Below are 22,581 nucleotides of genomic sequence, written 5' to 3' on the forward strand. Positions count from 1 at the left end.
ATAATTACTCTCGTCTAATTTCTTCTTCTCAAATGAAAAAAACATGTTATTCTTTTTTTTTTTTACATTTTTCGCCACATTTTATCCATGTCCAAAAAAAAACTTCTCATCCGCTCACCGATGCACTTTATACTCCGAGTTAAAAATCAAAATGTTCTCGCCCAAATGGCTCGTAAAATGACCGCTTTGAAGATAATGTAAAGCATGTGATTTTTTTTCCTCATAATTTTTTGGGATTTATTGTATAAATACGCTGAATTAAAAAAAAATGGATCTAATAGAAAGCGTGTGGATAATGACTCAACAAAGGCCGAATGCTAACGGTTTATTTACATGAAATGTAAACATTCAACTGTGCACGTGTGATTCCAAAGGCAAACGGACCTGACGCAGATATAGAAAAGCACACATGTAAACACTCTGCATCCATTGCGGGATCGCACAAAATGGACGTCCGTTTTCTTCATCACCAATTTTTGCTGTTGTTTTCTGTCATTACAGTGATACCTTGGCTTACGAACTTAATTGGTTCCAAGACAGAGTGTGTAAGGCGAAAAGTGTGTATCCCAAAAATTAATTTCCCATAGGAAACCATTAAAATGAGAATAATCCGTTCCCAGGTCCGCATAAAACATTATTTTTTACTTTCTAATTTTCTTAAAACTACACAAAATATACCTTATGGTATGTATAATAAATGTGCTATGTTATTATAATTAAATAAATAAACTGTACTGTATAATAACGTCGTTTTATTTAGCTTTGTGATGGTCGTTGATGGCTTGATGGAATGAATGGAGTGGCTGGTTTCATCAGCATTAAACACTTGACTTGGCATAAGAACTATTTTCGGGACGTAACCTTCTTCTTCGCCATCTTGAGGAATGATCCATTGTAGGTGCTTTCTCTGCGATAATTTTACCTAGTTCCTCATCAATTGTCTTCTGTTTAGCTGGGTTGATAGCTTTTTGCATCAAGTGTAAAGATGGCTTGTGCGGGTTATTTGTGGAGCCTGATTGATGAGATATTTTAACCTTGCAGTATACACTCTGCCTTTGAACTATCAAAGTTGAGAACAAGTTCAAATTTCACTGTTTTCTATCCATTTTGTCACTCTGTTGTCTGCCTGTCTCTTCAATGTTTAAACCACCTAACCTCACTGTTGCATTCTTGACCAATCACGTGGCTTTCCCCGAAGACTGGGGGCGGGGAATACAGGACAAAAAAATGTTGGCAGCCATTTTGTTGTTAGAAGAACGGGCTCGTTCGCGAACGACACATCACTCATTGTGGCAGCTTCGTCTGTATCCCGAAAAATAGTTTATAAACCGATAAGTACGTCAGCCAAGGGGTTCGTAAACCGAGGTATCACTGTATTATATATAGTCACATTTATCTTGGGGAGGGAGGAGCCCTGTGAGATTTTGGCACACATGTGAAGCAGTTTTAGATGCAAATATGCTTTTTTTGAAATGATTTAAAATATTGGATACATATCAAAGATGCTGGTTATTGAACCCTGCTTGGACCGCTCACGGTATGGCAATACTGTACATCCCCACCTTCACATTATTATGGCACTAAAATGTTTTGTTTTTGATTTTTTTTTTTTTTTTTGCTTTAAAAATACTACACTAAATGAATAAAAATCTTAATTTAGTCCCACTGGATGCCGAGGAGCTCGCAACTGGCATCCCAGAGACGCCCGGCGGTCTCCTCACTCCTCCCCTGTGGGGCCACAAAGGCAGGGCTGCAGTCGCTGCAAGGCAAATAAATAGATAAATAGATAAATACATAAATAGATGATAAATAGATACATAGATACAAAGATTAATAGATACATAGATAAATAGAATATAAATAAATAGATAATAGATAAATAGATAAATAGATACATAATTATATACATTAATAGATAAATATTCATTTATCTTTTCATTTGTCAATAAATAGATAAATGAATGAATGAATGAATGAATGAATGAATGAATGAATGAATGAACGATGGATGGACGGATGGATGAATGGACAGATTGATGAATGAATGGGTGGATGGATGAATGGATGCATGGGTGAATGGATGCATCGATGCATGCATGAATGAATGGATGGATGGATGGATGCATGAATCAATGAATGGATGGATGCATCGATGCATGCATGAATGAATGGATGGATGGATGCATCGATGCATGCATGAATGAATGAATGGATGGACGAATGAATGGACGGATGAATGAACGGATGAAGGTATGGATGAATGAATACATGGATGAACGAATACATGGATGAATGAATAAATGAATGAATGAATGCTTCTTCCCCCAAGCCATTAACTCTTTGAACTCTTTCAACAGTAGCCAAAATGGAACTGTATAGTGCCACTTAGCAGTTTGTTTTTTTTGGACGACGATACTAGTGCAGCGTGTTCTACCGGAAACAAATTCCTTTTGTGTTCTACATACTTGGCAATAAAGATGATTCTGATTCTGATGAATGAACACATAGATTAATAAATAGTTAAATTTTGCAAAAATGTGTCCCGTCCAGTGCCAGGGTTTTTGTCATTGTCACTCAAATTCCAGGACCCACAAAATATTCAGTTTTAGGACTACATCAACATTCAATTCAGCGTAAAAAACTTTAGACTCTCTTCGTTCATCAGAAAAAAAAAAAGAGTTAATTCCTAAGTTATATAGTTCTGGAGTTATCTGAGCTTGAAATGGGGGCGGCTGTACAAAATACAACACAAAGCATAGGATGAAGTTGCTGTCGTCGCACCTGAAATGTTTGCCCGAGATGGAGTGCAGCTCCTCGGCCACGGCGCAATAGATGCTGGTCTGAGCGCCCTCGCGGGGCGTCTTCAGGAAGACGGACAGGACGGTAAAGATGATCATCATCAAGGTGGAGTGACGAGTCAGGTCAGAGTTCACCGTGCCGGGGTGGACCGAGTTTACAGTCACGTTGCTGCCTACAAGAAGCGTCATGCTGGTCAGTGTCACTCGCAGTTTTTTCTGATTAATTAGATTGATTAATTAATCGCGCCAGCGTTCACTCAACCCGGAAATCACTCGGCTCGAAAGCTAGCTAGCTAGCTAATAGATAGTTAACAGATCGCTAGCTCGGCCTTCACTCAACCCGGAAGTAACTCAGATAGAAAGCTGGCTCGCTAATAGACAGCTAATTCGATAGCTAACTCGGTTAGAAAGCTAGCTAGCTAATAGATAGCTAACAGATCGCTAGCTAGGCCTTCACTCAACCCGGAAGTAACTCAGATAGAAAGCTAGCTAGCTAACAGACAGCTAATAAATAGCTAATTAACTCTGGTAGAAAGCTAGATAGCTAACAAATAGCTAGCTAGGCCTTCACTCAACCCGGAAGTAACTCAGATAGAAAGCTAGCTAGCTAACAGACAGCTAATAATTAGCTAAGTAACTCGGGTAGAAAGCTAGCTAGCTAATAGATAGCGAACAGATAGCTAGCTAGGCCTTCACTCAACCCTGAAGTAACTCAGATGGAAAGCTAGCTAGCCAACAGACAGCTAATAAATAGCCAAGTAACTCGGGTAGAAAGCTAATAGCGAGCTAACAGATAGCTAGCTAGGCCTTCACTCAACCCGGAAGTAACTCAGATAGAAAGCTAGCTAGCTAACAGACAGCTAATAATTAGCTAAGTAACTCGGGTAGAAAGCTAGCTAGCTAATAGATAGCGAACAGATAGCTAGCTAGGCCTTCACTCAACCCTGAAGTAACTCAGATAGAAAGCTAGCTAGCCAACAGACAGCTAATAAATAGCCAAGTAACTCGGGTAGAAAGCTAATAGCGAGCTAACAGATAGCTAGCTAGGCCTTCACTCAACCCGGAAGTAACTCAGATAGAAAGCTAGCTAGCAGACAGCTAATAATTAGCTAAGTAACTCGGGTAGAAAGCTAGCTAGCTAATAGATAGGTAACAAATAGCTAGCTAGGCCTTCACTCAACCCGGAAGTAACTCAGATAGAAAGCTAGCTAGCCAACAGACAGCTAATAAATAGCCAAGTAACTCGGGTAGAAAGCTAATAGCGAGCTAACAGATAGCTAGCTAGGCCTTCACTCAACCCGAAAATAACTTAGAAAGCTAGCTAGCTAACAGACAGTTAATAGATAGCTAAGTAACTCTGATAGAAAGCTAGCTAGCTAATAGATAGCTAACAGATAGCTAGCTTAAGCATTTTCTGCACCCTATTTGTTGTATGAAGCAGTTCTAGATGAGAGAGGATCAAAGCATCCTTTTCACCAGTGGTTCAGGGGACATCATGGTGAAATGTGCACATCTGCTACAAGCTAAATGCTAAAAGCAAACACAAAGCTGTAGCAACCATTGACGAAAACACTGTCTCAAATCTCCATGTAAATCCGCTTCAATTCCAAGTTACGACAGTGAGGAAGGAAATGGTTCATTTCTAACTGTTTGCTAAATGGCATCGTTATGGTGGAGCAGTGGGTTGAAAAAAAATATGATTTTTAACCTTTCAGACGTCTTGCCAGCTCTCGAGCAAAAAGCACGTTGGCTAGCTTGCTCTGGCAATATGCTAGCCCGCTATTATAGCTTCCCTGACTGTGCAGGTCATGAAAGCGGATCCATCCGAAATTGTGCGCCAGCGACGAGACCACCACGATGCGCGCCGGGGCGCTACGTTCCAGTAGGCCCACCAGCAGTGACGTCAACAGGAAGTGACCTTGAAAAAAAAAAATGGCGGGAAATGAAACGACGGGATGCGGTGAGTTTTGCCGGTTCGGATCTCACCTAAATGATTGACGCCGATGTGCATCTCGAAACCGTCGATAGTCTTGGTGTAGGGACACATCATCACACCTGCGTTGTTGATGAGGATGTGAAGCTGGGTGAAGTCTAAAAGATTCATAAACCCACAAACCCCCACAAAAAAAAATGAGAATATAAACATCAGTCAAAAAAATGAAATTTGACAGATTTTTTTATCATAATATTTTAATTTCTAAGCGCCTTTCAAAACTCTCAAGGTCACTTTACAGTCCTAGGATCAGTTTTTCTGTGGGTGAGCAGCGGCAGCCACACGCGCCAGCATTCACTCAACCCGGAACAACTCAAATTGATAGAAAGCTAGCTAGCTTGCTATCTATTAGCCATATGGCCAGCTAGGCAGATAGCTAGAAGCTAACCAGCTAGATAGCTGCAGCTGTTACCTATTATTTGATTGTTTTGTGTGGATTTTTTCATGCAGGTAAAAATGACCCACATCGTAATCAACATCAGCTATCAATAATTGATACAGAATAGCTAACTAGCTAGCCAGATAGCTAAAAGCTAGCCAGCTAGATAGCTGCAGCTGTTACCTATTATTTGACTGTTTTGTGTAGATTTTTACATACAGGTAAAAATGACCCACAACATAATGTCAGCTGTCCATAATAGATAGCTACTAGCTAGCTAGCCAGATAGCTAAAAGCTAGCCAGCTAGCTAGTTGCAGCTGTTACCTATTATTTCACTGTTTTGTGTAGATTTTTACATACAGGTAAAAATGACCCACAACATAATCAATGTCAGCTATCAATAATAGATAGCTAATAGCTAGCTAGCCAGAGAGCTAAAAGCTAGCCGGCTAGATAGCCGCTGATGTTACCTTTATTTGACTGTTTTGTGTAGATTTTTACATACAGGTCAAAATAACCCACAACATAATCAACGTCAGCTATCAATAATAAATAGTTTTTTTTCACCTCGAAGGAATTGTTGCGCGAAGGATCGGATGGAGCAAGTATCGGCCAAGTCCAGCTGCCGTACCTCCACCTGTGCTTCAGGGTACGCGGCCCGAATGCTAGCCGCCGCCCCCTCGCCTTTGTCCACATCTCGGCACGCCATTACCACTCGAGCTCCTGATCCCGTCAAAATAAAAGATTCCGATTCATTTTCCATAAAAGTTTTGGTCCACTCGATTAAGTTTACTCATTTACTGCCATTCACGAATTTATTCTGGAATTGAAAATATGACAGAGCGCCATTCCCATTTTTTTCTTCATGCTTGGATGATGATAAAGCACTGGTCAGACCTCTGGCAATGTTTTTTCCTTTCCGCAAGGGGGCAGCATTTCCTTTTGTTCCATATTAGCGCTTTGATCCAGCTTCAGCTGTTGTTAAATTTCTATATAAATCAATGTATATGTATTGCATTGTATTTTGTACATCCGCCCCCATTTCAAGCTCAAATAACTCCAGACCCATATAACTTAGGAATGAACATTTTTTTCTGATGAAAGAAGAGAGTCTCGTTTTTCTTCATTTAATTCTTCTGAATTGAATGTTTATGTAGTCTTAAAACTCAATATTCTGTGGGTCTTACAATTTGAGTGAAAATGACAAAAACCCTGGCACTGGACTGGACATATTTTTGCACATCATCTGGCAGTAAATGAGATAATTGATAACAAGCAACAAAGTATTCGGTATGACAAATAAAATTCTGATTCATTTTCCATAACATTTTTGGTCCTCTCGGTAATTATGGCAAAATTAATATCCCCGCGCCAAAAAAAATAAATACGCCAATTTGGTAAAAGCAACTAAATTTATTAAAGTAGACACTAGCCAACCTGGCTACCTAGCTAGCTATCTATTAGCTATCTAGCGAGCTGGCTATCTAAGTGACTATCTATTAGCTATCTAGCTGGCTAGCTATATAGCTGTCTATCTATTAGCTAGCTAGCTTTCTATCTATTTCAGTTAGTGAATGCTGGCGCGTGTGGCTGCCGCTGCTCACCCACAGAAAAACTGATCCTGTGACTGTAAAGTGACCTTGAGAGTTTTGAAAGGAACTTATAAATTTAATAATAATAATAATAATAATAATAATAATAATAACACATTTCATTTAAAAGCACCTTTCAAAACTCTCAAGGTCACTTTACAGTCACAGGATATGTTTTTCTGTGGGTGAGCAGCGGCAGCCACACGCGCCAGCGTTCACATAACCTCGAAGTAACTCGGCTAGAAAGCTAGCTAGCGAATAGATAGCTAGCAGATAGCTAGCTAGGCCTTCACTCAACCCGGAAGTAACTCAGATAGAAAGCTAGCTTGCTAATAGACAGCTAATTCGATAGCTAAGTAACTCGGATAGAAAGCTAGCTAGCTAATAGATAGCTAACAGATAGCTAGCTAGGCCTTCACTCAACCCGGAAGTAACTCAGATAGAAAGCTAGCTAGCTAATAGACAGCTAATAGATAGCTAAGTAACTCGGGTAGATAGCTAGCTAGCTAATAATAATAATACATTCCATTTTAAGCGCCTTTCAAAGCTCTCAAGGACACTTTACATTCTCAGGCAAGCATAGGTAAATGCATTATTATTATTATTATTATTATTATTATTATTATTATTATTATTATTATTATTATTAGTTCGTAAAAGGAGTTACAATGATAATTTTCCTGAGTGTGTTAAAAAATAACCTCGAGCAGCCAGGTCCAGGGCAGTCTCCTTCCCGATGCCTGTGTTGGCCCCAGTGATGAGAACCGTCTTGCCGTCCAAGCGGGCAGACGATATGCACACGCGTCCGGCCGCATATCTTCTGTGAAAAATATCCATACGGAATTGTATCCAATTGATAACCCAAAATTACAAATTGTTGATATGTTGCGGTAAAATGTTCCGTATCTGGCAAGTAAGCTAACTATGGGTCAGTTATTCATTGCAGTGCACGAGTTAGCATATCTGTGTCGCAGTTCTGACGTTTGGCTGGGATGGGTCATCGTAAGCCTCTTGAGGTTGAGCAGTTTCGTGGAAAATGAAAAATTATTACTTTATAATAAGTACAGTTATTAGGAACAGGAAATTATTACAATTAACACGCCAATTAAAAATATAATACAATACATATTGATTTATATAGCGCTTTAACAACAGCTGAAGCTGGAACAAAGCGCTAACATGGACAGCTATTATATACAGGAAGTATGAATATAAAATATGAAGGCTGTGCTCAAAATATTCTCTATAAAATTACAATTATGATAGTCTATCTTCTCGTCGGGAAAAAAAAATATGGAATATATACACTATGTGGATCGTTTGTGTCACGCGGATGCTGCTAAAAAAATGTAAATTGGCTTAGAAAGGGAAAAGTCTGACTCCCTCATTTTAAAAACTATGCAAAGAGATGTAAAAGCCAGTAGGCTAATGTTTTTTTTCTCCTATGAATTTATGTAATTTCTCATCATATTTCAACTCATCCTCATTTATTTTATTTTTCTTGCAAAAAGGCGGCTTAATTATTGACTCGTACGGAGAGAACGACGTCTCGAGATGCGAGCACGCCATGGAGCGAAGTTTGGTGCTGACCAATAGGGTAGCTGACCACGCCCATATAGCTCATTTCCCGCCCACTCGCAGCGTCCGGATTGGTCTGCACATTTCCCACCCTCTGCCCACTTCGCAATCGGCAAACAACATGGTATGAAATTAGAGCGAATTAAATACAACTAATAAAGGTAAAAATGTGTTTTTGTTTTCGCACGGTGTGGTCATCCTTCACCATGCTAATGCTAATATGCGTCAAAGAATCAGAATGCGCGCTGTCACACAAATCCGTGTCAAAGCGTCAAAATATAGCCTGTTACCGTATATAAGGAGTGAATAAAACCACCAGGAGCGTCACCGCGGCGAGGCAGGCGAAAAGTAAGAAAAGCCACATCGTTGGGAGGACGGAGGGATGCTGTCGTAGATGCTTGGTAGCACAACAGCTGATTCGGGTAGCGGGGGCTGTCTTAAAGCGATCGCGAATGGCATCATGGGTTGTGCACTTCCATTTTTTTCATGTTACCTCTTGCGTTTACATTTCTTTGGATATAATTGAGATAGGATAAGGAGCACATTTGTTATAATAACAAAATATATACATCTTTTGTTTTGTCTTCTAAAACAAAACCAACCAAAACTACGTAAAAGCACCTATGAAATCCACCATTCACCACAAAATAATTCGTATTTTTTTGCTAAATGATCTTAATATGAACAGAAACAATTACAAAATAACAGACATCATAACAAAAGTCATATTTTATTGAAATATATGTATATGTTCGTATGGTTAAGCACATAAGGAAACAATAGCGTTTGAGCAAGACGTGAACTACTTGACTCTACATTACCCAGAAAACACCATAAATAGGTGTTCAAAATGTGCCTGTAATAAAAATAATACAGTAATTCTGCGGCTATATTAAAACATATAGTGTTTTTTCATTGTTATTCTGAACACAAAACAACAAAAAAAGCTATAGACCCCAACATATTTTCTTCAAACAGCAATTTTTCCCACCGTTTCGTTCATTTTTGTTCAGGAGGACGTGTTAGCCTCTCGATCACGAGGACCATCATAAGGAAATAATTTGGCTTGCCCATAATTTGACTAAACTGCTTTATTTGACATCTTTAATAACCCCCGAAAAAGTTGCTAGAATTGAGTGATTTTTAATTAACGATGTCGTCGGAGGAATTTGAAAAGTTGCACGAAATCTATCGGTCTTTGTACGAGGAGCTGAAGCTAATGCCGGAGAGGCTCCTTCGGAGCAATGGAGGTGCCCGTATACAAACTACATTCTACAGTTGACAAACTCAGCAACAATTTGAATGGAGCATTGACAACCTTTGTGTTTTTCTTCATCCACAGAGGAGAAAAAGAGCTTATTGAGGGCGTTTGACGAGAGGAAAGGCGAGGCGGAGGAAATTGTAAGCCACCCTGATTGTTTTTGAAATGTTAGCTTAGCATGTTTGGAGCGCTTGCACAATCTAAATAGACACAAGAACAGAGTTGCGATATTAATTTTTTTTAAAGAGGCAAACGTCAAACAATGTGTTTCAAAGTGTATAGTGAAATTGGTGGACTGAACTCATCTGCAACCAATTATTTTGGCGGACCTCTTCATTTAGAATTGTTTTCAGCTGTATTTCAAACCGAAAGGCTCCCCCTCCTTTTCATTGTTTGTTGGAATTTTATTGTTGGGCAGGACTTGAAAGACTGCAAGTCAGAGTGTTTGGAAAATTAACAAATCATTTGGTATGTGTGTGTGTGTGTGTGTGTGTGTGTTTTCGAAACGATTTATTCACTTTCTAACGATAAAACATACCATTACAATTAGAAAGGATAAACGGTGAAAATTTATTCCGTATTGATAATAATAATAATACATTTCATTTGTAAGCGCCTTTCAAAATTCTCTAGGTTACTTTACAGTCACTGGATCAGTTTTTCTGTGGGTGAGCAGCGGCAGCCACACGCGCCAGCCTTCACTCAACCCGGAATAACTCAAATAAAGACAAAACTAGCTAGCTAGCCAATAGAGAGCCAACAGATAGCCAGCCAGCCAGCCAACAGATAGCCAGCCAGCTAATAGAAAGCCAACAGAGCCAGCCAACTACCTAGCTAGTCATTAGATAGCTAAAAGCTAGCTAGCTAATAGATAGCCAGCTAACTAGCCATCCAGCCAGCTACCAGATAGCTAATAGATAGCCAGCCAGCTAAATAGCTAATAGATAGCCATCCAGCCAACAGATAGCTAGCTAGCTAACAGATAGCTAATAGATACAATGATCCGCCTTCTTCCTTGCCCAACCTTCACTTTTCTGGTGTCAAACTGGTGTCAAAGGCTAAGCCCTGAAGTTCAATTTGACTTGGAAAAGCAGAGTGAACGGCGCCAAGTTCACGCTCCAGTCATAATGAAAAGAAAGTGATGCCTCATTGCTTTTAATGTTAAGATCAAAACGACACAAGAATGCGATCCAAGCCTGTATTTATCTCCCGATTAGCGCATTCATCTTGCCCCGGCACGCAAACAACAACTGTGTCCTTATGTAACCTCAGCTGCAGGGCATGGACGAAGAGCTACGTGACGCTCCGCCTTCTTACCGAAATTCCATGAAAACCAAGCTGCGCCTATACCAGCGCGACCTCGCCAAGCTGCAGCGGGATGCCAAAAATTCGGCGCAGTCGCAGTCGGTCGGGAGTCAAGGCGGAATCTATTCATCGCAAAACCAACAGAGCGTGAGTGTGGACAGAACGTGGAATGTTACTGTTTAAGGAACTTCTCAACTTTTATCCAATTCATTTTCATTGAGGGGGATATTGTTTTGAAAGGACAATCGACGCCATTTTTTTGTTTCCTAACATCAGAAAAACGTTTTAGAGCATCTAAAATACCCAAAACACGCAGGCTGATATTTTTAGTCAAATGCAAAAACACCAATAAAAATGACTTATGTCTCAAAACTACAGTAAAGTCTCGTTATATCGATATCGGATATATCGATAGTCCCGGTTATATCGATACTATTTCTATGCACGCACGGAGAAAATTACATGCAAACAGGGTCGGATATATCGATAGTCCCTGTTATATCGATATTTTTTCGGACTCCCTTGAATATCAATATAACGAGACTTTACTGTACTTCAAAATGACGCCGGAAATGCCGAGTTTCCGAAGGTCCCGCCCACTTGTTCGTGACGTCACACCAGGACGTCTTGCCTTGCTCTCGAATCAAAACAATGACTTCCGATTTGGAGAAGATTCTTTCTTGTTACTCATCGAGTTATGAATATGATTCAAATAGTTCTGAAGAGGAAAGCGTAAATATTTGCAATCGATTAAAGAAGTCCATCCTGTATCATTTTGAGGTGTCTGGACTCTAATGTAGCTCCCCGAAAATGCACAAGATGGCGCCCAAACTCCGTTGGAAATGGGCTGATTCGTCTGCTGGGAATTTGTGTTAACTAGTATCAAATAGTAGTCTTGGTGCAACACACAACGATTCACCATGGCGTTATTTATGTTTTCCTTCTAATTTTGCCATCAACACAAAGTTTTCAGACCAAAAAAAGTACCCAAAATGCATTGTGTGTCGCTTTCTCGGTCAGGGGCGTTCCATACGTGACGTCACAACAGGCATCGTCATCAACTCGAAAACAAGACTTCCTGAATATACAGCGCGTGTCTTAAAACGTAAAATATAGCTATATACTGTGGAATCTTTGTAAAATACGCTCAGTAGAAGTCATTTCAAGTGATTTTACAAATTATGGACACAACTTGTCCGGAACCATATAAACCACCTTAATATACAGTGCAGTTTATTTCTTTAATTATAATACCATAGCACATTTATTATACATAAAATAAGGTATATTTTGTGTAGTTTTAAGGCTTAGAAAATTAGAAAGTAGAAAATTATGTTTTATGGGCACCTGGGAACGGATTATTCTCGTTTTAATTGTTTCCTATGGGATATACATTTTTGGGATACACACTTTTCGCCTTACACACGCTATCTTGTAACCAATTAAGTTTGTAAGCCAAGGTATTTACAAACGAGCCAACGTAGCACACTAGCATAACTAATAATTTCTCACTTTAAAACTTTAAAAACAAAAAAAATGTCAAAAAAACATTCTGCTGTATAGTCAGACAGTCCCTGCTTCATCACATTTTATCATTTCTACCTAGCTAGCTATTTTCTATCTAAAGCTAGCTAGCTATCTATTAGCTATCTAGATCTGTATCTATTAGTTATCTATTAGCTAGCTAGCTAACTTTGTATCTATTTGCTATCTATTTGATATCTGTTAGCTATCTAGCTTAGTTATCTGTTAGCTAGCTAGCTAGTTAGCTTTCTATCTATTTGACTTACTTCCGGGTTGAGTGAACGCTGGCGTATGTGGTTGCCACTGCTCACCCACAGAAAAAAAAACTTATTCTGTGACTGTAAAGTGACCTTGAGAGTTTTGAAAGGCACTTAAACATGAAATTTATTATTATTATTATTAAAAAATGCTAACAAAGATGAGCAAAATGGCTTCCTACCATTTATTCGTCCTTCTTTGTCCAGAGCCGCGTCCAGTCCCAGCGGGCCCTGCTTCTCCAGGGCACGGAATCGCTGAATAACGCCACACAGAGCATCGAGCGCAGTCAGCGCCTCGCCACCGAGACGGAGCATATCGGCACCGACATCATCGAGGAGCTCGGAGGGCAACGGGAGCAACTGGATCGGGCCAGGGACCGAGTGAGTGTCTTTCAACGGGGAGCCTGGAATGGGATGCTTTCAAATTTAACTCATTCACTGCCATGATGTGCAAAAATGCGTGCACTTCCGTGCCAGGGTTTTTGTCATTGTCACTCAAATTCCACGACCCAATAATAATAATAATAATAATAATAATAATAATAATAATAATAATAATAATACATTTCATTCATAAGCGCCTTTCAAAACTCTCAAGGTCACTTTACAGTCACAGGATAAGTTTTTCTGTGGGTGAGCAGCGGCAGCCACACGCGCCGGCGTTCACTCAACCCGCAAGTAACTCAAATAGATAGAAAGCGAGCCAGCTAGCTAATAGTTAGCTAGATAGATAATCATATAGCTAATAGCTAGATAGCTATCCAGACAGACAAACAGATAGCTAATTGCTAATGAATAACAAATAGATAGCCAGCTAGTTAGGCGTTCAGCATTCAATAAATAGCTAGCCAGCTAGATAGCCAAATAATAATAATACAAATACATTTCATTTATAAGCGCCTTTCAAAACTCTCAAGGTCACTTAACAGTCACAGGATACGTTTTTCTGTGCGTGAGCAGCGGCAGCCACACACGCTAGCGTTCACTCAACCCGCAAGTAACTTAAATAATAATAAGTTTTGTATTGAGTTTTAGGACTACATTCAATGCAGCATAAGAAACAGTGTCTTCTTTCATTAAAAAAAGAGGTAATTCCTATATTATATGGATCTGGAGTTATCTGAGCTTGAAATGAGGGCGGATCTCCAAAATACAATGCAATACATACATATTGATTTATATAGCGCTTTAACAACATATGAAGCTGGAATAAAGCGCTAACATGGAAAAAAGGGAAATGCTGCCCCGCTGTGAAAGGGAAAAACATTGCCAGAGGTCTGGCCAGTGCTTTATTGGGACCCAAGGAAGAAAAAACACAACCCAAACAAATTCGGGAATGGCACTCTGTCATATTTTCAATTCCCAAATACATTTGTGAATGAGTTAAATGCTGCTAGCTTGTTTGCACCGTACTTTTTTTTTCCCCATGCTAAACCATTAGCCATGCTAGCATTTTGCTACGTAAAACAAATAGATTCCCTGCCAAAAATGTTGGAATACAGACAAAACGATTGACAGTTCTTTTCCGTTTTTTTTTTCTGCTTAGCTGGTAAATACAGGAGAGAACCTCAGTCGCTCACGAAAAATCCTTCGTTCGATGTCACGACGGTAAGTTTGCACTCATAGTTGATTTGCTCCAACAGTGGAACCTCCCAAATGATAAAATTATAGAAAATCAAAGCACTGTGAAAGAAAACCAGAGCATTCAAAAGCAGTTCCTTGTCAAGAGAATGATTCGTGACGTTCGAATACGTGTTGGAGTAACGCCAACGATTGGCTGACATAACTTTTCTGACCTTCTTCGTCAGGCTCATGACAAACAAGCTGCTGCTGGGTGTCATCATTCTTATGGAACTTGCCATTCTGGGTGCTGTCGTTTACCTCAAGTTCTTTCGATGATGAGGATGTATGATGGGGGATGGGTAGGACAAAAATTCCTTTCAGCTCATGAATGTTTTCCCGATTGTTCAGCCTTCGAAGTGGATTCCTCACTATTTGACTGTGAAAACACAAGAAAAAAAATCCCTCTGGAAAGAAGTTACGGACATATGCGGACCGGAGATGATGTGAGGTGAAGGGACCTACAATGTGGTCTGTGGTGAACTGAGGTACTTTGTTTCGTAATAGTCAAAATCAAAACGCAAGGCACGGTTTAAGTTTTCAACATTGCTTTATATTGCTCAGGTTATTTATTATGATGCTCTAATCAATATATCGATGAAAAGGTTTCTTCAACCGACATATGTACTTCTTTGAAGGTGTCGGACGTTTCGCCTCTTATCCAAGAAGCTTCGTCAGCAAATGTCAGCAGTTTCGGACCAATCATAGCAGAGTTCGGCACCGCTACGTCTGGACAGTAGGGATATATATATATATATATATATATATATATATATATATATATATATATATATATATATTATATATATATATATATATATATATATATATATATATATATATATATATTCCACATAACTACTTCATCTTCATAAATGTGTTTTAAAGTGGTCTTGAGATTGAACCTTGAGGAACTCCTTAAAACGTAATGAACTGCTCTGTATTATGTCCCCTAAAAAGAAAATGGGAAAAAATGCTGACTATTTATAATGAATATCTTATTATAAACATTATTATCTTACTTCTTATATATATATATATATATATATATATATATATATATATATATATATATATATATATATATATATATATACACAGTAAAGTCTCGTTATATCGATATTCAAGGGAGTCCGAAAAAATATCGATATAACCGGGACTATCGATATATCCGACCCTGTTTGCATGTAATTTTCTCCGTGCGTGCATAGAAATAGTATCGATATAACCGGGACTATCGATATATCCGATATCGATATAACGAGACTTTACTGTGTGTGTATATATATATATATATATATATATATATATATATATATATATATATATATATATAGGCCGAAACTACCAGTAACACTTTAGTTTGCTGACGAAGCTTCTTGGATAATAGTCGAAACGTCCGACACCTGCAAAGAAGTACAGATGACGGCTAAAGAAACATTTTCATCAATGGACCATTCCTGTACGACTGGGAGCTTACATTGACGTATCTAATCAATATACAAAAAAAATGTCATATACAGTAAAGTCTCGTTATATCGATATTCAAGGGAGTCCGAAAAAATCGATATAACCGGGACTATCGATATATCCGACCCTGTTTGCATGTAATTTTCTCCGTGCGTGCATAGAAATAGTATCGATATAACCGGGACTATCGATATATCCGATATCGATATAACGAGACTTTACTGTCTTGTCACTACCGTGATCTCTATGTTGTTGCTTGAAGCCTTCCTGATTCATGACATCGATCAGATTCTGAATTGTCGTTTCCCCCAAATTGATTCTTCCAACCTTTTGCCCTTTGCATGCAACCAGTCACCCGATAACCCGATAAGTATTCCACTGCAGATATATTTAAACCATAACTGTGAAAAGTTCTTCTTTGTTGATGAATATTAAAGATGTTTTTTTTTCTCTTGAAAGTGAACCTTGACAAACTATTAAAAAAAGCTATTCCACATAACTACTTCATCTTCATAAATGTGTTTTAAAGTGGTCTTGAGATTGAACCTTGAGGAACTCCTTAAAAAACGTAATGAACTGCTGTGTATTATGTCCCCTAAAAAGAAAATGGGGGAAAATGCTGACTGTTTATAATGAATATCTTGATATTTTAAACTACTTCATCTTCAAAAATATATTGAAACGTGTTTTAAAGTGATTTTGAGATTGAACCTTGAGGAACTCCTTAAAACGTAATGAACTGCTGTGTATTATGTCCCCCAAAAACAAAATGGGAAAATGTGCTTACTGTTTAAAATGAATATCTTTATATTTTTAAACTACATCTTAAAAAAATATTTTGAAATGTGTTTTACAGTGGTCTTAAGATAGAACCTTGAGGAACGCCTTAAAAACTTACAATGAACTGCTGCTTTTTTATAAGTGTATTATGACCCCCCAAAAAAAACAAAATGGGGAAAATTGCTTACTGTTTAGAGTCTCTTTATATTTTTAAACTACATCTTCTAAAATATCTTGAAACATGTTTTAAAGTGGTCTTGAGCTTGAACCTTGAGGTACTCCTTAAAAAACGTACAATGAACTGCTGTTTTTTTATAGATGTATTATCACCCCCAAAAACAAAATGGGGAAAATGCTTAGTTTATAATGAAGATATTTATATTTTTAAACTACTTCATCTTCAAAAATATATTAAAGTGTTTTAAAGTGGTCTTGAGATTGAACCTTGAGGAACTCCTTAAAAACATTCAATGAACTGCTATTTTTTATAAGTGTATTATGACCCTCTTAAAACAAAATGGGGAAAAAATGCTTCGTTTATAATGAATATCTTCATATTTTTAAACTACTTCAGAAACGTGTTTTAAAGTGGTCTTGAGATTGAACCTTGAGGAACTCCTTCAAAAATTTACAATGAACTGCTGTTTTTTTACAGGTGTATTATGACCCCAAAAACAAAATGAGGGGGAAAAATGCTTACAGTGAATAATGAATACAGTAAAGTCTCGTTATATCGATATTCAAGGTAGTCCGAAAAAATATCGATATAACCGGGACTATCGATATATCCGACCCTGTTTGCATGTAATTTTCTCCGTGCGTGCATAGAAATAGTATCGATATAACCGGGACTATCGATATATCCGATATCGATATAACGACACTTCACTGTATATGTAATTTTTTTCTTTAAACTACATCATCTTCAAAAATATGTTTAAAAATGTTTTAAAGTGGTCTTGAGATTGAACCTTGAGGTACTCCTGAAAAAGCTTTTAAGGAGTACTAAATGAACTGCAGTTTTTGTTATGTGTTTTATGAATCCTTCTGTTTCCAATGACCCCAAAAACAATATAGGAAAAATTCTTAATGTTTATCATGAATATCTTTATATTAAAAAAAAAAAAAATTCAGATTCAAACCATATAAGAAAAAAAAATATACTGTCGTATGTACTGTCAAAAAAATGACAACCGTACACCAAATCACATCAGATGGAAGACTAGAAAATAAACTATTGAATACAAGAACATGAGATGCCTGGCAATTAGTGGTTTTGAGGAAATTTTAAATTGTATCTTTGAGCTTTTCAATTCAAGTTTGTGTGACATCATTCACACATTTTGTATTACAGTAAAGTCTCGTTATATCGATATTCAAGGGAGTCCGAAAAAATATCGATATAACCGGGACTATCGATATATCCGACCCTGTTTGCATGTAATTTTCTCCGTGCGTGCATAGAAATAGTATCGATATAACCGGGACTATCGATATATCCAATATCGATATAACAAGACTTTACTGTATTGTTTCAATGTCAATGACAAAAACAAATTAAACCATCAGAAAAATTTGTCATCATACCTGGTCCAAAATTGCATACTGTTAGGTTAGAATATTACCAGCTGATATTAGCATTAACAGTTACCTTTAAAATTATATACCATTAAAGGACAACCGACACCTCCGGACAAGTTACGTCCATAATTTGTAAAATCACTTCAAATGACTTCTACTGAGCGTATTTTACAAATATTCCACCGCATATAGCGATATTTTACCTTTTAAGCCTTGCGATGAATATTCAGGAAGTCTTGTTTTCGAGTTGACGAAGCCCCTGACCGAGAAAGCAACACACAATGCATTTTGGGTACTTTTTTTTTGTCTGAAAACACCGTGTTGATCGTGAAATTAGAATGAAAACTAGATAAATAACGCGCTGGTGAATCGTTGTGTGTCGCAGCCAATTGGGGTAACACGTATAAAGAAGGTGTAAGTTGACACAAATTCCCAGCGAACAAATCAGCCCATTTCTAACAGCTCAAATTAAAAAAAAAATATTGATGCTTTCCTCTTCAGAACTATTTGAATCATATTCATAACTTGGATGAGTAACAAGAAAGCATCTTCTCTGAATCTGAACTCTTTGAAGCCATTGTTTTGATTCTGGAGCAAGGCAGTTTGTGAAGGAGTCTCGTGGCGTGACATCACGAACAAAGGGGGCGGGACTTTTTGAATCTGCCCAGTTTCGAGCTCATTTTGTGGCAGTTTTGGGACACTGTCATTTTTATTGGTGTTTTGCATTTGAATAAGATTATCCAACCTGCGTGTTTTGGGTATTTTAGATGCTATAAAACGTTTTTTTTCTGATGTCTGTTAGGAAACAAAAAATGGTGTCGGTTGTCCTTTAAAAATGTATACTTTTAGCGACATCTAAAAAAAAAGAACAACACCAGCAGATTGTTTCTAATCACTACTTTTAAGACATTTTGTCAAACCCAAACCTAAAAAAAAATAAATAGCAGGCATCCGTCCGTCCCTTTTCACATAAAATAGCACAATAAATTAGTTGTGTATCTATCTAAATTGTCTAAGCTTTACATAGCAAACCTTTGCAGACAGACAAATACTTTTGGCGGTAAAAATACAGCATAATGAACAGAGTAAACCAAAATACAACACTTTGGAATGCTTTTTAGGCGCAATGGAAGAAGTCTATCTTTTTTTTTTCTTCTTTTTCTCAGAGGCAAAGCTGCTCGGTGTCATCGTCGTCTTTTGTCGAAGGGATCTCGTCCATGATGACCCCGTGAGCGCCCTCTCTCGTTTGCCCCAGGGATGACGCGATAACGTCGACTGCCAAAGAGGCGGTCGATTCCATGGCCGCCCGGGTCGCCCCCATCACGGGGTTCACCTCCACCATGTCCATGACTGACAGCAAACCTGGATGAGTAACAAAAATCGGGCATGTTAGATAAAAAAAAAGTGGTCTGAGTAAAGTGGGGGTGAAATGGGGGTGGGGGGGGGTATTCGATTTATCTACCTGTGTTGTGAATTTCCTCCGTGATGTAGATGCCCTCCCTGTAGGTCAAGCCTCCGTTGACCGGGGTTCCCGTGGCGGGAGCCAGAGATGGGTCAAATGCGTCAATGTCGAAGCTCAAGTGGATCGGTCTTTGTTTTCTGTTTCGGGGGGAGGGGCGAGTGAGTGGATGTTTGAATAATTCATATTTTTAAGAAGCCAACTCAGATGACCGTAGTTTTGCGGTGTATAAGGCGCACTGGAATATAAGGCGTATCTCAGATGAATGGTGTACAGTGATACCTTGGCTTACGAACTTAATTGGTTCCCAGACAGAGTGTGTAAGGTGAAAAGTGTGTATCCCAAAAATTATTTCCCTATAAGAAAGCATTAAAATGAGAATAATCCGTTGCCAGGTCCCCATAAAACATAATTTTCTACTTTCGAATTTTCTAAGCCTCCACAAAATACAGTAAAGTCTCGTTATATTGATATTCAAGGGAGTCCGAAAAAATATCGATATAACCGGGACTATCGATATATCCGACCCTGTTTGCATGTAATTTTCTCAGTGCGTGCATAGAAATAGTATCGATATAACCGGGACTATCGATATATCCGATATCGATATAACGAGACTTTACTGTATACCTTATTTTATGTTTAATAAATGTGCCATGGTATTATAATTAAAGAAATAAAGTACTGTATAATAAAGTCGTTTTATTGACCTTTGTGATGGTCGTTGATGGCTTGATGGAATGGAGTGGCCGGTTTCCTCAGCATTAAAGACTTGATGAGGAACGTAGCCTTCTTCTTTCACCATCTTGAGGAATGATCCTTTGTAGGTGCTTCCTCTGTGATAATTTTATCTAGTTCCTCATCAATTGTGTTCCGTTTAGCTGGGTTGATAGCTTTTTGCATCAAGTGTACAGATGGCTTGTTCGGGTTGTTTTTGGAGCCTGATTGATGGGATATTTTAACCTTGCAGTCTACACTCTGCCTTTGAACTATCAAAGTTGAAACTCTCTCACTGTCGTCTGCCTGTCTCTTTAATTTTAAAACCACCCCCTCTTACTGCTGCGTTCTTGACCAATCACGTGGCTTTAACCCAAGACTAGGGGCGGGGAATAGAGGACAAAAACAAGCCGGCTGCCATTTTCTTGTTAGGAGAACGGGCTCGTTCGCGAACGACACATCACTCATTGTGGCGCTCTGTGTGTATCCCGAAAAATAGTTTGTATGCCGAGGTAAAAATGTCATGATTTTAACGTTCGTAAACCGAAACGTTTGTAAGCCAAGGGGTTCGTAAACCGAGGTATCACTGTACTGTACAGGTAACATTGGACTTGCGACTGGCTCAGCCTTATACACCGGAAAATATGGGACTATATAAGTCAAGCCTCTTTGAGGGTTACCTTGCCAGTAGGTGATCAAGTGCAACCTCAGTCACCCTCTGCATGCCGAGTCTGTCAATATCCCTCATGGTGAAGTACTGGATCCCCAAATTCTTTAGGATGAGGCTGTTAAACAGCCGCAAAATCCAGTCAAAGTCAGTCAAAGTCAAGAGAAAACAAAACGTCAACACGTGCAAAAAAAAAAAAATATCCACTTGAACTAATTCACTGCCAGACAATATGCAAAAAATGTGTCTACTCCAGTGCCAGGGTTTTTGTCATTGTCACTTGAATTCCAGGACCCACAGAACATTGAGTTTTAGGACTACATAAACATTATTAATTTTATTAGCTGTCTCTTAGCTAGCGAGCTTTCTATCTATTTGTGTTACTTCTGGGCTGAGTGAACGCTGGCGCGTGTGGCTGCCGCTGCTCACCCACAGAAAAACGTATCCTGTGACTGTAAAGTGACCTTGAGAGTTTTGAAAGGCGCTTAGAAATGAAATGTATTATTTTTATTAGCGATCTCTTAGCCTGCTAGCTTTCTATCTATTTGTGTTACTTCTGGGCTGAGTGAACGCTGGCGCGTGTGGCTGCCGCTGCTCACCCACAGAAAAACGTATCCCGTGACTGTAAAGTGACCTTGAGAGTTTTGAAAGGCGCTTAGAAATGAAATGTATTATTTTTATTAGCTATCTCTTAGCTAGCCTTCTATCTATTTGTGTTACTTCTGGGCTGAGTGAACGCTGGCGCGTGTGGCTGCCGCTGCTCACCCGCAGAAAAACGTATCCTGTGACTGTAAAGTGACCTTGAGAGTTTTGAAAGGTGCTTATGAATGAAATTTATTGTTATTATGATGATGATTATTATTCAATGCAGCGTTAGAAACCTTAGACTTTCTTATACCAGAAAAACAGTTAATTCCTAAGTTATATGGGTCTGGAGTTATCTGATCTTGAAATGGGGGAAGCTGTACAAAATATAATACATATTGGTTTATATAGCGCTTTAACAACAGCTGAAGCTGTAATAAAGCGCTATCGTGGACAAAAGGCAAATGCTCCCGCTTCGTGGAAGGTAAAAACATTGCTAGAGGTCTGACCGGCACGTTATCTACACCCAAACAAGAAAAAAAAAAAAATACCCGAACAAAATCGGGAATGGCGTCATATTTTCAATTCTCGAATGAATTCGGGAATGGCAATGAATGACTTGGTTGACTTGTACTTACTACTCGCCAGGGTCCACATCCCGAAGTCCGATGTAGACCAGATCCCGGCAGGAGAGGAACGGCTTCACCCAAGAGAAACCGGGAAGATCCGGCACCTGCGTTGGGACAAGAGCAAAAACAGGTGAAGTTGATTTGGAACGTCATCCTCCATTTTTCCGTACTTGACGAAATCTCACCTTGTCTCGCAGTTCTTTGAGCATGAAGGCCACCGGCTGCCCATGAAGATTCCCCGAAGGCGACGTCTCGGGTGTGTTCACATCGGCGTGGGCGTCCACCCAAATGACGCAAAGGTCAGGACACTGTTGGGCGTGGCCTGCTACGGATCCAATTCCAAGGCTTTGGATGTGAAGAAAATGGCGACTTAGCGATAAGCGGT

The 22,581-nt window shown here is 38.8% G+C and overlaps 3 protein-coding genes across 7 annotated transcripts in view; 1 reads left to right on the top strand and 2 right to left on the bottom strand.

The window, feature by feature from the left end:
* Positions 1-312: 312 nt before the first annotated feature.
* Positions 313-8,776, bottom strand: rdh12 (retinol dehydrogenase 12). Of its 2 annotated transcripts, none has more exons than XM_089004831.1 (7): positions 8,632-8,776; positions 7,465-7,583; positions 5,739-5,894; positions 4,785-4,889; positions 4,507-4,716; positions 2,782-2,971; positions 313-1,759 (listed from the first exon to the last, which is right to left on the bottom strand). In XM_089004831.1, exons 1-7 carry the CDS (start codon positions 8,703-8,705, stop codon positions 1,657-1,659), a joined length of 957 nt encoding a protein of 318 aa, XP_088860957.1. In that variant the 5' UTR covers positions 8,706-8,776; the 3' UTR covers positions 313-1,656. The 2 variants fall into 2 exon arrangements, with proteins under 2 accessions (XP_088860957.1, XP_088860958.1); XM_089004832.1 differs by having other exon boundaries at positions 7,465-7,580; positions 8,632-8,764.
* On the top strand, positions 2,857-15,095 carry vti1b (vesicle transport through interaction with t-SNAREs 1B). 4 transcript variants are annotated; one of them, XM_089004834.1, is made up of 7 exons: positions 2,857-2,991; positions 4,604-4,758; positions 9,684-9,742; positions 10,875-11,054; positions 12,896-13,069; positions 14,235-14,296; positions 14,497-15,095. In XM_089004834.1, exons 2-7 carry the CDS (start codon positions 4,731-4,733, stop codon positions 14,585-14,587), a joined length of 594 nt encoding a protein of 197 aa, XP_088860960.1. In that variant the 5' UTR covers positions 2,857-2,991; positions 4,604-4,730; the 3' UTR covers positions 14,588-15,095. The 4 variants fall into 4 exon arrangements, with proteins under 4 accessions (XP_088860960.1, XP_088860962.1, XP_088860961.1 ...); XM_089004833.1 differs by lacking the exons at positions 2,857-2,991; positions 4,604-4,758 and adding an exon at positions 9,356-9,591 and having other exon boundaries at positions 14,497-14,594; positions 14,660-15,095; XM_089004836.1 differs by lacking the exons at positions 2,857-2,991; positions 4,604-4,758 and adding an exon at positions 8,484-8,502.
* A 3,926-nt stretch (positions 15,096-19,021) lies between these two features.
* The window catches only part of arg2 (arginase 2), a 7,039-nt gene continuing 3,479 nt past the window's right edge, over positions 19,022-22,581 (bottom strand). The window contains exons 4-8 of the mRNA XM_089004830.1: positions 22,382-22,541; positions 22,206-22,300; positions 20,996-21,100; positions 19,602-19,738; positions 19,022-19,501 (exon numbers count right to left, since the gene is read on the bottom strand). Of these exons, the coding sequence (XP_088860956.1) occupies positions 19,302-19,501; positions 19,602-19,738; positions 20,996-21,100; positions 22,206-22,300; positions 22,382-22,541 (697 nt within the window). The 3' untranslated portion in view covers positions 19,022-19,301. The remainder of the gene's footprint in view (positions 19,502-19,601; positions 19,739-20,995; positions 21,101-22,205; positions 22,301-22,381; positions 22,542-22,581) is intronic.

Source organism: Hippocampus bargibanti, linkage group LG09 (assembly GCF_051943395.1).
Source record: "Hippocampus bargibanti isolate YZ-2025 linkage group LG09, ASM5194339v1, whole genome shotgun sequence".
NCBI classification, from domain to species: domain Eukaryota; kingdom Metazoa; phylum Chordata; class Actinopteri; order Syngnathiformes; family Syngnathidae; genus Hippocampus; species Hippocampus bargibanti.

Coding starts and splice junctions, on each gene's coding strand:
- rdh12 (XM_089004831.1), bottom strand. CDS start 8,705: ATGTGGCTTTTCTTACTTTTCGCCTGCCTCGCCGCGGTGACGCTCCTG. Junction 7,584..8,631: donor TTATTCACTCCTTATATACG/GTAACAGGCTAT, acceptor TATTTTTCACAG/AAGATATGCGGCCGGACGCG. Junction 4,717..4,784: donor CATCGGCGTCAATCATTTAG/GTGAGATCCGAA, acceptor TTTTTTTTCAAG/GTCACTTCCTGTTGACGTCA.
- vti1b (XM_089004833.1), top strand. CDS start 9,495: ATGTCGTCGGAGGAATTTGAAAAGTTGCACGAAATCTATCGGTCTTTG. Junction 9,592..9,683: donor GCTCCTTCGGAGCAATGGAG/GTGCCCGTATAC, acceptor CTTCATCCACAG/AGGAGAAAAAGAGCTTATTG. Junction 14,297..14,496: donor CTTCGTTCGATGTCACGACG/GTAAGTTTGCAC, acceptor CTTCTTCGTCAG/GCTCATGACAAACAAGCTGC.